Raw genomic sequence first — 13800 nt, 5'->3', positions numbered from 1 at the left:
TACATTATCCTAATGACTTTTCTCCCTTGATCATTACTAACCATTCACAACTCTCCTTAAGGAAGGATTCTTTGCTAGCATTATGAAAGGCCTAACTACTTCAAAATTTGCCATATATTAAGCTATGCAATTTAGCAGCCAAATATGAATACTGGGCCTTACTCATACAAATTTTAAGGAAAGTTTCATGATTTTTAAAAAATGTACTTTAGGGATAATTTATTGTAAAGCTTTTTAAAACTCACCTCTTCCTAATTGACATAAAATTTTCTTTTCAGGTAACTATTTCCTCAAATTTAAATAATGTCATCAGTTTCTCTTCGTGTTAGACATGCAGATATTTTTCTGCAGGTCTAGGACCTTTTGTCCTAGAGTGAAACAGATTGATGGCTCCTGAACATTTGATAGTTCCAGCTACTGTTCTCTTTTTCCCATTTTTAATTTTCAACCATCTTGACAAAAAAAAAAAAAAAAAGATCAAAGGTAACTTGTATTAACTAATGCCACCTTTCCTCCTCTATAAATAACCTCCTTTCTTCCTCTAAAATTAATGTCCTGGACATTTTCAAATCTCAGGTGCTTTCTTCCCCTTCTTCAATGAAAAAAAAAGTAATCTAGGCTTTAGAAAGGCTCCTTTTTCAGCTCCTGCCCCCAAATTAAAACAAAAAAGAAAAACTGTTCACTTTGTCCATTAGCTCTGTCAGTTTTCCTATACTTTGCCTTCATATTATGTTTTTCTCTTACATGCAGTGCCGTGAAAATTTATCTTCCACATAGTGAAGAGAGGACTACAAAATATTTCTTAACATTTAATACTGAGATATCCTTACATCTTTAAAAATCATATCACTATAGCAAAGGGTTAGAAAAAACCTTCACAGCTACAAAGCTGAATATTTATATATAAAGTGTATACATGAGGCAGATTTGATTATTATCCAATAAAGGAGGATTAGAAAAAACAATCCACAGAAGAAATCAGCCTTGCACTCCAGTAACCTGTATAAATTCCTAGCTGCCTCTTGACTAAATTAAAACTAGTAAGAAATGTGGAAAAGCTATCACTGCTGCTACATTGTCGTTTACTTTCTCTGAGTCCCTGTGTAACTTGGCAGAGAAAGGCTAAACCCTGTCTTTGTAAGCTGCAGCTTAATTAACAAACACAGCCTCTGCCTTACAGAAAGATAACATCCTCTGGGCTAATTCTAAATTTAAAGAGCTGAGAAAATAATTAGCACAAAGACAATGATATTACAAAGCAAAAGGTTCCTTCAGAAACAGACTAATAAGATATATAGAGCTTTAGGACAAACGTGATTGCTGTGTGAACGGGTGGTTTCTTCAAAAATCCTAACATGGGACTGAAGACCCTTCCTTGTTTTTCCTTTGAGCTCTGCACAACTCAAAGAGCTGAACACCTCTATTCTACTCTGCTACTAAGCTTTTACTTTTCCTGTCACAAAATATTTTCAAAGTACTTCAAAGAAAATGAAAAATAAAATCACATTTGCAGTAATTAAATAATAATTACAAAAGAAGATAATCCACCATATCACTATAGTGCACTCTGCACTATCTGCTATTGGCAAGACAAAATAGAAAAGCAATTGGCCAAAAGTGGTTGCACAAATAAGGTCTTTTTTTTTTTTCCCAAACAACTGTTCTTTTCACCTAAAATTTGAAAACATTTAACTGCTTCTCTGCAAGGTAAGTTTTATTTTATTGTATTTTCTGATCCAAATTTTTTCTCCCCTCTTCTCTGCGAGCAACTTCATTCCTATTTCTAACTTCTTTCCTATCTCATACATGCATCCGGTACGTATATGAACAGAGAAGACACACTGTGACAGAGGTCACCGAAATGGAGGTCAATGGCAAAGCAACAAAAAAGGAAATTAATTTTATCTCAATTTAATGCAGGGAAACAAAAAGATATGTTGCTTCAGAACAACATTCAGAGATGTTCTGGAAAGCATTTTTTGAGCAGGCATTTTCTACCTTTCAGAAATCTGGTAGCGTCAGTGGTGTCAGTGGAGCAAGCCTCCAGATGGCTTTGTCATTTACTACGATAAAAATGCGAAGGTGCTCTATCCACGTTACTGACTTGATTCTTCAAATATAGCTTACGCCCTTTGTGCAGTCCAATACCTTCAACATCCTCATCAACCTGCCTGTTCTGCACGCAGCTTGTCAGTGCACCAACTGGGCAAAGAGTGTCTAATGTGAGTGCTGTTAATTCCAAGAAAAACAGTGCTTTTGTCACTGCAGTTTATTCCAGCCCTTTCTCTCCCAAGTGAAATAAGGCTTTTTGACAAAAAAAAAGGTGCTGGTTTACTGGTTCGGCTTTGTTTGTAGTAAAGTAGCAAGGACTTGTGCAATCTAGCTGTTAATAAAAGATGGTACACTGCATTCCTAACGGGGACAACTGTGCTGGCAAAAATAGGCTCTAGAGCTATCCTGAGTCACAAAATCTCTAAAGCGTGAACCAACCAATGCTCTCCAAGGTCTCCTGGCTGTTAAAAGGGAAAAACTAACCCTCAGTCACTGAGATGGAAGGAAAGTGTCACAGCTAATGCCCTGCAACAAACACACCAGTTCTGGGCAGAATTTCAAGGTACTCCAGTGAACGTGTGAGGCACGTATGTAAGTTCCCAGTAAAGTCTAAGCAGATGTCTGTAATGCTGTTAAGGAGAGGGGCCAGAAAGTTATTTAATTCATCATATTGTGGACATCTCCTGGCTTGGCCAGGTTAAATTGCTCACACATTGGTGTCTGCCACCATTTGAGACATATAATATGTGTAAGATACCTACATAAACCGTCAGACATGACACAGACCTTAGACAGTAGTGGCAGCTGCAGGCCAGATGGGACATGTTACATCATCTTCTATACGTTTAGGACAATGAATTGGGACTTAAGTCTCCACTGATCAAAATCATAGAATCAAAGAGTAGTTAGGGTTGGAAGGGACCTTTAAAGGCCATCTAGTCCAACCCCCCCTCCAAGGACCAGGGACATCTCCAACCAGATCAGGTTGCTTAGAGCTCCATCCAACCTGCCCTTGAATGTTTCCAGGGATGGGGCATGCACCGCCTCTCTGGGCAGCCTGTTTCAGTGTTCCACCACCCTCATTGTAAAAATTTTTTTCCTAATATCTACTCTGAATCTACCTCCCTCTATTTTAAAACCATTACCCCTCATCCTGTCATAACAGGCCTTGCTGAAGAGTTTCTCCTCATCTTTGTTATAAGCCCCCTTTAGGCACTGGAAGATCACTATAAGGTCTCCGCAGAGCCTTCTCTTCTCCAAGCTGAACAACCCCAACTCTCTCAGCCTGTCCTCATAGGAGAGGTGCTCCAGCCCTCTCATCATCTTTGTGGCCCTCCTCTGGACCCACTCCAACAGATCCACATCCTTCTTATGTTGAGGACTCCAGAGTTGGATGCAGTACCGCAGGTGGAGTCTCACCAGAGTGGAGCAGAGGGGGAGAATCCCCTCCCTTGACCTGCTGGCCATGCTTCTTTTGATGCAGCCAATGAGAGCCAAATGAGAGCTTAGGCGTCTACATGAGGATCCAGTATCTAAAATACTGCTGCTTCATGTCACCTCAGATGACAAAAGGTGTGTATAGCATTGGAAATATGACATAGGCTTTATGGGAAACTGGTACCATTCTCGAGTGGTCATTGGAGTTCAAGTAAGATATTTCACAGTATTCAAAACAGCCATGATTAGGCAACTGAATTCCATCTCATCATATATGTATGCATCTTAGTTTCAATATGAATCCCACTCCTATTAGGTTAAGGCACACAGACAGTGGATTTTTTGAAATGAACAAGTATTACTTGTTAAATATTTAACAAAATCAGTTGGTTTTGTGTTTCAGTTTTTTTTTGTTTTGTTTTGTTTTGTTTTTTTGTAAGGAGAAACTTCTGGGAAACAGGCTGGATCCCAAAGGATTCTGGGCTTCCTAAGAACTGTGTAAAATGCTTCTGATCTGCTTCAGTCATCTGAGAAGAAAGCCCATCTAACTCTGCTTAAATGAAGTAAATAAACGAAAAGCTGGCCTATGATACCCAGAAGGTCATAAGGGTTTATCTTCCAAGCCTTTATTTCTATAGAGTTGTGAAACCAGCATCCAGCACTTTCAGAAAGGAATGGAGATGTAGCTCTGATGCCTTACTTCAATTGAATAATTTATTGTCTTGATGATCCAGAAAGAGTTACATGTTAGGAAAGACACAATCCCAAATGAAATGGGGAAGAGTCTGTACAACCACGTAACTATAACCATCAGGTAAAACAGGCTCTTGCCTTTTATTGACCACTAGCAGTAGTAGACAAGGAGGGTTAGAATTTAGCTCCAGCGAGTAATGACACAGCTTTGTGTGCATTTACTACTGTTTCTGAATTAACAACAAAGAAAAAAACGTCTTAGAATTGCTTATCTCCCTACCCAGCTCACTCAAAGCTAAAGTGTAGCTCCTGAGCTCTGAACCCCTCTAATACTTCACCAATGCTTAGGACTAGATTACTGGGTGCTCCACATAGCACCACGTGGGTACAAAAAAGTTACCAAGCCTGCAAAAATAATATCAGAGAAGGTGACGGTATAACCAGAAGTGCGAATATATTAAATATACAACTCCCAGTGAAAGATTCGAGCAAGAATCACATAGAAGTTTTTTTTTCTGAAAGAGAAGGAGGTGACAAGATATGTTCTCGATTCCTGAACCACATGCGGTATTACTATCTTTGAGTCATTTAAACTCAACTTTTTTTTTGCATAGATGACAGAAATCAAGGTTTGGTCATGCTTTAAAATTATATTATTCTACAGATAAGCAATGTTCCAGGGTGTAGAATGCAGAGAGCAGATTTCATGAACAAGTCTCTGAAGCTTTTATTCTAGAATTACAAAGTCTGTAAAGAAGTTAAATTCCACCACTTTCAACCCTGTATTATTGTTGTGATTGGAACATTTAATTTTCAGATGAATATTTAGTCACAGAGTCTATGACACTGGCTGAGATAAGACTGATGTAGTTTGGACCCGTACAAACATAGATCCCAGAATTTCTTCTCTCTTGAATAAAGCACAGGGGAGAAAAAATACTTAAGATAAATCCCCATTTCGCTTTCTTTTGAAATCACTCAGGATTATCATCACTGCTGCCTGTTAGAGGGCATGAAAGAAAATTAGCCTTTGAGAAAAGAAACACAAGCAAATGCTGTTGTTCTGTTTCTATCATTTTGTCACTTACATATTCTTTTCTCTCCTTGCCTGGGCACAGATAGTAAGTAAATATAAAAGTGCATAAAGAAATAGTGGCACTTTTATCTGTGTCTTCACCCTGCACTATTCTTCTTCTTAAAATCCTTATTAGTTAAAAAAGTCTGTATATGAGTGATCCAGACTATTTTTAATTTCTGAAACTGTAGAGAGCTCCCTCCACTTTTCTTTATTCTACAGCTTGCCATCTCCCTTTGTAAGAAAGCATTTCATTATATGATGCATGCAATTTCTGCTCCTTAATTACCTCTCATTACATCCATTTACACTCTTTCTCAATGTCCTAAATAATTCCTCTTGAACCTTGCTGTCTTCTTCCCTAAATATCTGTAAAATTGACTTGTGTCCCTGTTAGTCTGTTCTTAACTAAGTTAAGTTTTAGTAACAATAAATCACTCCTGAAGAATCAATCACTCCCAAGTAACCCTATGGAGAACTGTTCTTTGAACTTGTATTCTGGTTTAAAAAAAAAAAAAAAGTCCTGAGAGAAATATTTTACTATCAAAGCCTTATAAAGATGAACTACTTTATTTCTGCACCATGACACTAGAATCTGGCCTTTCTCATTGGCATCTCTCATAGCAACCTCATGTCTCACCATCTGCTTGTTTTATCTTCACATTACTGTGGGATATAGATCTATACCTCCCTGAGGAAATACTTCTCATTTGTCCAAGCAGGTTGTAGGGTTCTGGAAATTACTTTTATTCTCTTGATCTTGCTTTGTTTTCATTATTATTTTCAATATTTTCTTCATTGCAACCAGTGGCAAATTTAATTTATGTTCCCCTTCATCTCCCAGATCACTCATATTATTAAATAGAGCTCACTCTTTGTTGTTGGATCTTTGTTTTCTTTTCTTATTCAACACATATAAGCTATGTAGGAAATTACTTATTTAAAAATTAGCAGTTAGAATTTAGAGTGGAGGCAGTACTGCAACTGTGACAGATTAAAGGGTTTAACAAGAAATAATAACACAACTTTCTCTACAACATATTTGTCAAACACCTTTCATAACAAATATGTTGGAATTCAACAGTAATCCCTGTGCCACAAGAACAGACCTCATCTCTTCCCAATTTAAACTACTGCTGAGTAGTAGTACCCTTTTTTTTTACAGGTGTCCAGCTACTTTTCAGTCCAAAAGAGAACACAGTCTATCTAAGCTAAATTCCATTCATTTTTAAAGTAAAATTATTTTCTATGAATATAAAAATAAATCCAAACTCTCTATAGGCTAGAGTAAGTATAAGACCTTTCTTTCCATGGCTTTTTACTCTGTTTTTCTGTGCCAGTCTAGGGAGAACTCCATCTGAATGTGTTACCTCCCTCCATCAGCTGACCTGCTGATTTCATTCTGGCACCAACAGTTTCTGAATAACTTTTGTTCAGCTCAAAGAGATTTTTTCTACTTGTTTTCCATCCCTGGATGACTGGCTTGGCCTACCTATGCAACTTCCAGTCTCTGTTGGCTGATCCATGGGCTGCAGCAAAGAAAGTGGGACACATTCATAATATTCTGAAAGGATATGTGGCTTTTTATTTAATTGGCAGGCATTGCATTGCTGGCAGGTAATATATTTTCCATTTAAATCTATATAATGAGATTTATAAAGCGTAGAGGTTAGTGAGCCCATGAAAGGAATGATGGGAACCAACTAAGACTGAACAAAAATCCCCACCCCTTAGCCACCTCAAGCTAGAGACAAAACCCAGCAAAAGCAGTGGAGCATCTACCTGTTCTGTACTTGTGAACTTCTCTATAGCCCTGCACCTGCAGGCTTAGAAATAGATTTCATCCCCGTGGTTTAGGGAAAGCTTGGCTCTCACCTTTCTTCCCAAAGCATTTAAGCCATCACGTCTTGCAAACGTTTTTGGAAGCCATTTGTACTCGGATGGTGTAGGACACGAAATGGAAAGAGGCTGGATGTCTGTGAAAGCCTAAAGCTGATTACTAATTCGTCACCCACATATCAGCTATCGCAGAATCATTAATCACCAAGAGTGGTACATGACAGCTTCAGAGCTTTTATAAAAGGAAAGTTGGAAGTACTTTTGGAAAGTACTGTAGGAGTTTATTTTTCTTCCAGCAAATTTTCCCCCTGTAAAATTGGTTCTGAATTCATCACCCACACACACTTTCCTGAATTCTAGTAACATTTTACATTTACTGGCATGAGGTTCAGGATAAGTTGGCTTTGTTTCTCCTCCCCACTACCCCCGAGGAGTTATTCTGTCCACAAGAAGTAATGGGCAAAAATGTTTAGCAGCAAGGATTGAAAGTTTAGCTGCTTATCTAGAAAAGCAGGGCATGCCTGAAGTCATGGCAATGAAGTCAGCAGACAAAGCAGACTTCCTTCTGAGCCAACACTGAAACACTGTTCCCTTCTGCTTCTCTGTGAAGCAGGAAAAGAAATATATTAGCCAACCTTTTCTGAACTTGAGAAATGGCTATTTCTTTTGCCTCTGGTGCTTTTTTTTTTTTTAACTGATAAGGAAGGCCAGCAGTGCAGCAGTAAGTAGCCTGGCTGTTTCTGGCTGTGCAGTACTAAGCTAGCCCGTAGTCTGCTCTACGTAAGATCTGGTATGGTCTTGATATCCCCCATTCTCTGTGTTGGTTAATACACATGCACGGAACTAGACTTGAGCACTGTAAGTTCAAAACCTACGTCTCAATTTTCATAATCCACCTCCACAGCTTCTGCACAGATCTAGGAGCCTACGTTTTTAAGGTAGTCTCTCAGGCTTTCTTCCAAGCAGTCCTCCTGTGCCCCTGTTCCTGCCTGCTGCCATTTTCTGGGTATTGTGCTGCCAGAACTGGACTGTTTTTGTTCTTAGCTAACAAGTCTTTTCACATGCCAAAATAAACCTCACCTGAGAGCTCCTGTATCTTCCTCCTAAGATGTCTTAGTGCACTTTGCCAGGTACTAAGCTATTGTATTTGCAGAAGAAGCCTGCTCCGTCTCATTCTCTCCAGCTGCCGCATCCTCCGTGACTGCAGAGGCAAACTCTCCTGGTCTCTTTGGTTTTCATCCCTATGTAAAGGTTTCCTTCTAGCCCAGCTTCACTTTATTAAAGCAATATTGCCTGCACTGCCTGGGCATAAAGTGCCCAGTGTGCACGGTCTGCATTTGAGTGGACCAAGTAATGCCCCAAGAGGTTGACTTAAAATTATGTAATGTACATGTTTGGAATATTGCATTTTATTAGCCTCATGGCTTTTGCATGTTTGAAAATTGGATTTAAAGTTTTTTTCGTCAGCAGTTATGGTGATGCCATTAAAATCATAAGTAGAAGCAGTGAGGCTGATGCGAGTCCCCTGACTTACAGAATCTCAGTATTCAAATAAAACTATGAATTGCTGAGGAAAATCTTGAGACTCAAACATTGTTAGTATCTTATAAATACCTACTTAACAGAACTTATCTTAATTGTGCACCCACCGTCTTAAATGATAGACCAACATTTGCAACAAGCCTTAACATCTCTCTGTTCAGTTTCTTCAGCTGCATTGCTGGTCTAGACATAACGTTCTGGTTTTGTTAGTGAGGGAGGGCCTAAGGTGGTAGCTTCTGTAGGAAACTGCTAGAAGTCGCTCCCCTTTGTTTAGTGGACTCGGCCGGGCCTCGGGCGGACCCACTGGTGGCCAAGGCCGAGCCAATTGGTAGCAGAATGTCCTGTGATAATGCCTCTGTGATAACGTATTAGGGGAAAATATGAAAAAAAAAGGGGAGGAGAGAAGATGTGAAGCAGCTGAGCAGGGGCAGAGAGGGGGAGGCGTGAGCCTTGTGGGCCTTGCAGGCGTCACCCTCTGGCCTCCCGCGGGGCAGCCGACTGGGCCCGACTCGGCCCGGCCTAGCTACAAGAAGTGGAGAGAAGACGAGAAGTGAATAAGATGTAAAAAGGATCCTGAGAGGCGTCTGCCAGCCTGTTGTGAGGAACGGCTGCAGACGCCAAGGTCAGTGAAGAAGGAGGGGGAGGAGTAACGCAGCTCCTGGCCAAGATTCCCCTGCAGCCCGTGGTGGAGACCATGGTGGAGCAGGTTGTCCCCCTGCAGCCCATGGAGATCCACGGAGGAGCAGAGATCCACCTGCAGCCCTTGGAGGACCCCACACCGGAGCAGGTGGAGGCCTGAAGGAGGCTGTGGCCCATGGAGGGCCCGCTGGGACAGCTGTTCTAGAGGGACTGCACCCTGTGGAAGAGATGACCCACGCCGGAGCAGTTTCACGAAGGACTGTGGCCCGTGGGAGGGACCCCACGATGGACCAGAGGAGGAATGCGAGGAGTTCTTCCCCCAACAATGATACAGCGGCGTAAAACAACGTGTGATGAACTGACCGCGACCCCCATTCCCTTTTTCCCCCTGTGCCACTCAGGGGGAGAGAAGGTAGTAGAGATAATGTTAAACCCGGGAAGAGGGAGGGGTGGGGGGAGGTTATCTTGTTCCCTGTCTCATTCTCCTGCTAGTTTTAGATAAATAAATGAATAGTTTTCCCCAAGTCGAGTCTGTTTTGCCCGTGACGGTAACTTTAAGGATTTCTCCCCGTCCTTATCTCAAACCTCGAGCCGTTTTTCTTATATCATCTCCTCCTATTCTCTCGGAGGGCGGGGGGGGGGGACCGAGAGAGAGACTGCGTAGTCTGGTCCCAGTCGGGGCTGAGCTACAACACGTAAGTATTTTCTCAGTGAAAAAAACATAGCTTGTCTTTACAGGAGGTTAGATTAGATTCATGGTCCTTTCCAGTCACAAAACTTATAAGGCTGTTCTTCTCCATTTTTGGTCTTTGAAGAATTTTTGATAGAGTTTTCTTCAAGCAGGACTGTGAACAACACATGACTGAAATGTTGCAGTGGTTAAAGGAGAGAACATTCTGAGGCAGATCTAGGGATGACTGAGTTGTACATCTGCAGCAAATCTGGCACACGTGGATGCATCAGATCAAAAGACAATTCTCCAGCAGGTCTGCATCAGACCAATGCCAATGCTCTCTCAAGTGCTACCACAGTTTTTGTCTATGAGATCCTGCATGAATGGGGTTAGCTTCAGGAAAAAATCCTGCAAAGCTATAGTATTGCACTCTTTTGACTTCCTCCTTTAAAGAACCTACGTGGCACTTGACAATGGCTATAAACAACATCAGCTCCTTCAGGATTATATTTTGTGTTGTATATTCATATAGGATTTGCACAGCAGGATCTAGATCTTTTATTAAAATCCCTAGAAGTAAACCCACACAAATAGTAAATAAAATTTATTTACATGGATCAAAAGTGTCTATCACAATTCCTGTCAGTTCTGTGAAGATACATTTGGGATTAATTTGGCCTACTACAATTATTTTCACATCTGAACACATCATAAAATCTCTATAAAGAGAGAAATTAAATGGGGAAGAGAAGCACAAAAATTATTTACTATAAATTATGAAATAAAACAAGAGAACAAAGTAATCTCTGCACAGATGAACCACTAAAATATAATTAGTGAGACTCTGCAAAAGACTGAGTATACCTGAAATAGCTTTAACATGTCTTGAATAAGATATGATCTTGGCATACTTTCAAAATCCCTGTTCAGTGCAACAAAAAAAAAAAGGCAAAAGAAAGGAAAAAAGAAATATGGCATGTCATAGAGATTGATCTATACGACTGAAAACCTGAGAAGATTAGTAATGGGATAAAGAATCTTTCTGCTATAGGTTACTAGTCTGAGGGCAGTTCAGTATCACAGTACCCCAAAGCACTACTATTCCTTATTTCAGATCAGAGGATGATGGATGGATGGCCAGATGGAAGGAAGGAATCGGAAATCCAGGATTTAAAAACATGATTACCTAAGTTAGGCTGCTGAAACAATGACCTTATTTTCAAGTCATGAATCATTGCTAGTCTTACTGAATTGGACTCCTACCACTTCTTTGCAAACTCACTAAAATGGATTTGATTTAAGTCACCTACTTACAAAAGCTAACAACAACTTAAAGTTGTATTCGCCCTTTCTATAATGAAGTGAACTGAACTCTGGATTTTATTTTTGCTATACACAGCTATCTATGCTGTAATTTATTTTCATTTAATGAAATGTCTGGAACTTTCTAAGTTAAAGAACACCATTAGGAGACTATATACTTCAAATGATGGAAACAAGGAGAAAGACTATTTCCAGCATCTGTTTGTGTACATCTCCACATCATCTGCCTGAAACTCACAGGAACAACATGAGCAGGGCAATCATTTAAGTATACTCCTCCCACCAACTAGGACTTTACTAGAAGTTTATCAAAGTCACTTAGCTTTAAAAAAGCACAACAGAAAAAAATAAAGCGGGTCTTATACTATATCCTGAAGGTAAAGTTCGTATAAATTGGACCTGTAAGTAGAGGCTCATCTCACCTGTCAAGGTAGCACATAGGAAACAAAAGACAAGTCTCCCAAGACAGGGACTTATTGGATGTTATAGACCAAAATGAACACGCTTGAATTGCAAATCAGAAGCCAGAGTGGCCAACAGAGAACATTTGGAGCTACGTAAGCCTCAAGTGGCTCACACAACTAATTAAACATTCAGCCTCATTTTATTACTGGCTGGTGCCTCCTCAGTTTGGTCCCAATGAGGGAAAGGGATTGCAATCCAGTATGAGACAGAGGCGGCATCCGTGTATAAAATGAGAGCTCGCAACCGTTAAGAAATGCTTTAATCTCCTAGCTGAACAAAGATAGCGAAGGATCTCTTTGCCACAGCCGTTACTTGAGCAACTGAGAATTCAAGAGTACACCTAGGCGGCCAAACTCATTATGAAACAGCAGACACGTTGCTTCAGCCGAGAGATCACAATGGCACCAGCTACATCTCTCAAGATATCCTCATCAGCCGATTTTACCTGTCTTGTGCTGCGGGACCACTGCCAGCTTCCCTCCTCTCATAGTCTGGCTCCCAGAACACACAGCATTTACCACTTAGCCTCATGACAGGGAGCGTGTTACAAAGCTGAGCATCCCCCCACCAGATAACATTGCTTCTTAAAAGCCACCCCTACTCCCTCTGCTGAGCTCTTCCCTGTTCATAGACCAGTCATGCTGGACTTGACAGAAATGTAAGGATAATCAATCAATAATGCCAGGCTGACATCCTACAAAAAGTCGTGCCGCTGCATGATGCCTTATGGCTGATTGGTATCAAAATGCATCAGCTGAAAGGCCCAAAACACTCATCAAAATTGGTTTCTATATGGGCTGGAAAAGGCCATTACCAGCCATTAAGGAAACCCAGTTTCTGTGTCTGTCCCACACCTGCAACCATATTGAGCGAGCTCAAAGGAAGAAAGCAAGTGTTAAATGATGACAGAACAACACCATCGTTAATTTAAGTTAAAATTAGTTATCCTAGAAAGGGTGTCTGAGGATTAATGTTTTCACAGTGCTTTGCAAATGCAAAGACTTGTGAGCTATAAATAAGGATAAAAATACTTACAATGTTCCTCATGTGTTTCAACATGATTGTCAGACGGGTGCTCTCGTAGGATATGACTAATTGTACTCCAGGCTTATGATCAGTTGACTGAGGATCTAAAAAAGGCCAGATAGTTTGATTTTTTAGTTAACAGCTCAGCAGAAGTACGGAAGTACGTCTGTTAAATACTGCAGTACACATGAACGAATACATAAAAAGAACCTATTGTGTGCTTAAATCAGGGATGAAATTCAATAACACTGATAAGAAGTGTGACGGAAGAAAGCAATCTGACATGCAGTGCTCGTTTTCTTTCCTGTTTATATACTGACAGTGAGGGGTTTTTTTTTTGTTTTCTAATTGCAATCAATCTGAATTTCAGTGGGAAACTTGTGCTTGAGTAACAAATAAGTGGTTGGGGTTTTTTTTGCAATCATTGATTACACTAGTCAGTATCGTTGCAATTCTTCTCTCTGGTTAAAAAGTTTGGGGCTTGAGTTTGTTTTTGGTTTTTTTTTTTCTTTTTTTTTTTTAGTTCCCAGCAGAAAAAAATAAAAATAAAAAATGCAAGTTTCCAGACCAGTTCCAAAACAACTGTAGATTTACAGAAACAACATCTATATCTAGCACATACAAATTCTCCCTTCCTCATTATGCATTCTTCTTGTTCCCGGCTGGTTTTCATGCAACCCATTGCTTTCATAGATTTTTCTACTAAAATGCATTTACAGAGTTTGATTCTGTTCCCACTTAAAAAAACACTTTTCACTTTCTAAGCAAGAAGGATCAGTCATATAACGTGGAAGAAATGACTAAGCATATCCTGTTCCTTCTTTCTTCTGGAGGCACTGAGCCAGCTGTCTTCACTGCCAAAAAGCTGTGTCCTTGAAGCCAGGTATGTAATGTGGCTTACCTGCCCCACAGAGATAGCAGAGAAAGTACAGATGGCTTTTACCACACTACACCAGGTAATGGTGAAGACAACCACCTCTCCTCGATATCTATCTGACCACCTTATTTTGCAGTGTTAAGCCTTAGCAGGGTGGAG

At 40.2% G+C, this 13800-nt stretch overlaps 1 protein-coding gene across 1 annotated transcript in view; it reads right to left on the bottom strand.

The window, feature by feature from the left end:
- PIK3C2G (phosphatidylinositol-4-phosphate 3-kinase catalytic subunit type 2 gamma) overlaps window positions 1–13800 on the bottom strand; it is a 209460-nt gene that overhangs the window by 11479 nt on the left and 184181 nt on the right. Inside the window, exon 30 of the mRNA XM_086771817.1 lies at window positions 12774–12868. Within this exon, the coding sequence (XP_086627943.1) occupies window positions 12774–12868 (95 nt within the window). The remainder of the gene's footprint in view (window positions 1–12773; window positions 12869–13800) is intronic.

This window comes from Chlamydotis macqueenii, chromosome 1 (assembly GCF_036417535.1).
Source record: "Chlamydotis macqueenii isolate bChlMac1 chromosome 1, bChlMac1.mat, whole genome shotgun sequence".
In the NCBI taxonomy this organism is placed as follows: domain Eukaryota; kingdom Metazoa; phylum Chordata; class Aves; order Otidiformes; family Otididae; genus Chlamydotis; species Chlamydotis macqueenii.
This window is presented reverse-complemented; position numbering and strand designations above follow the sequence as displayed.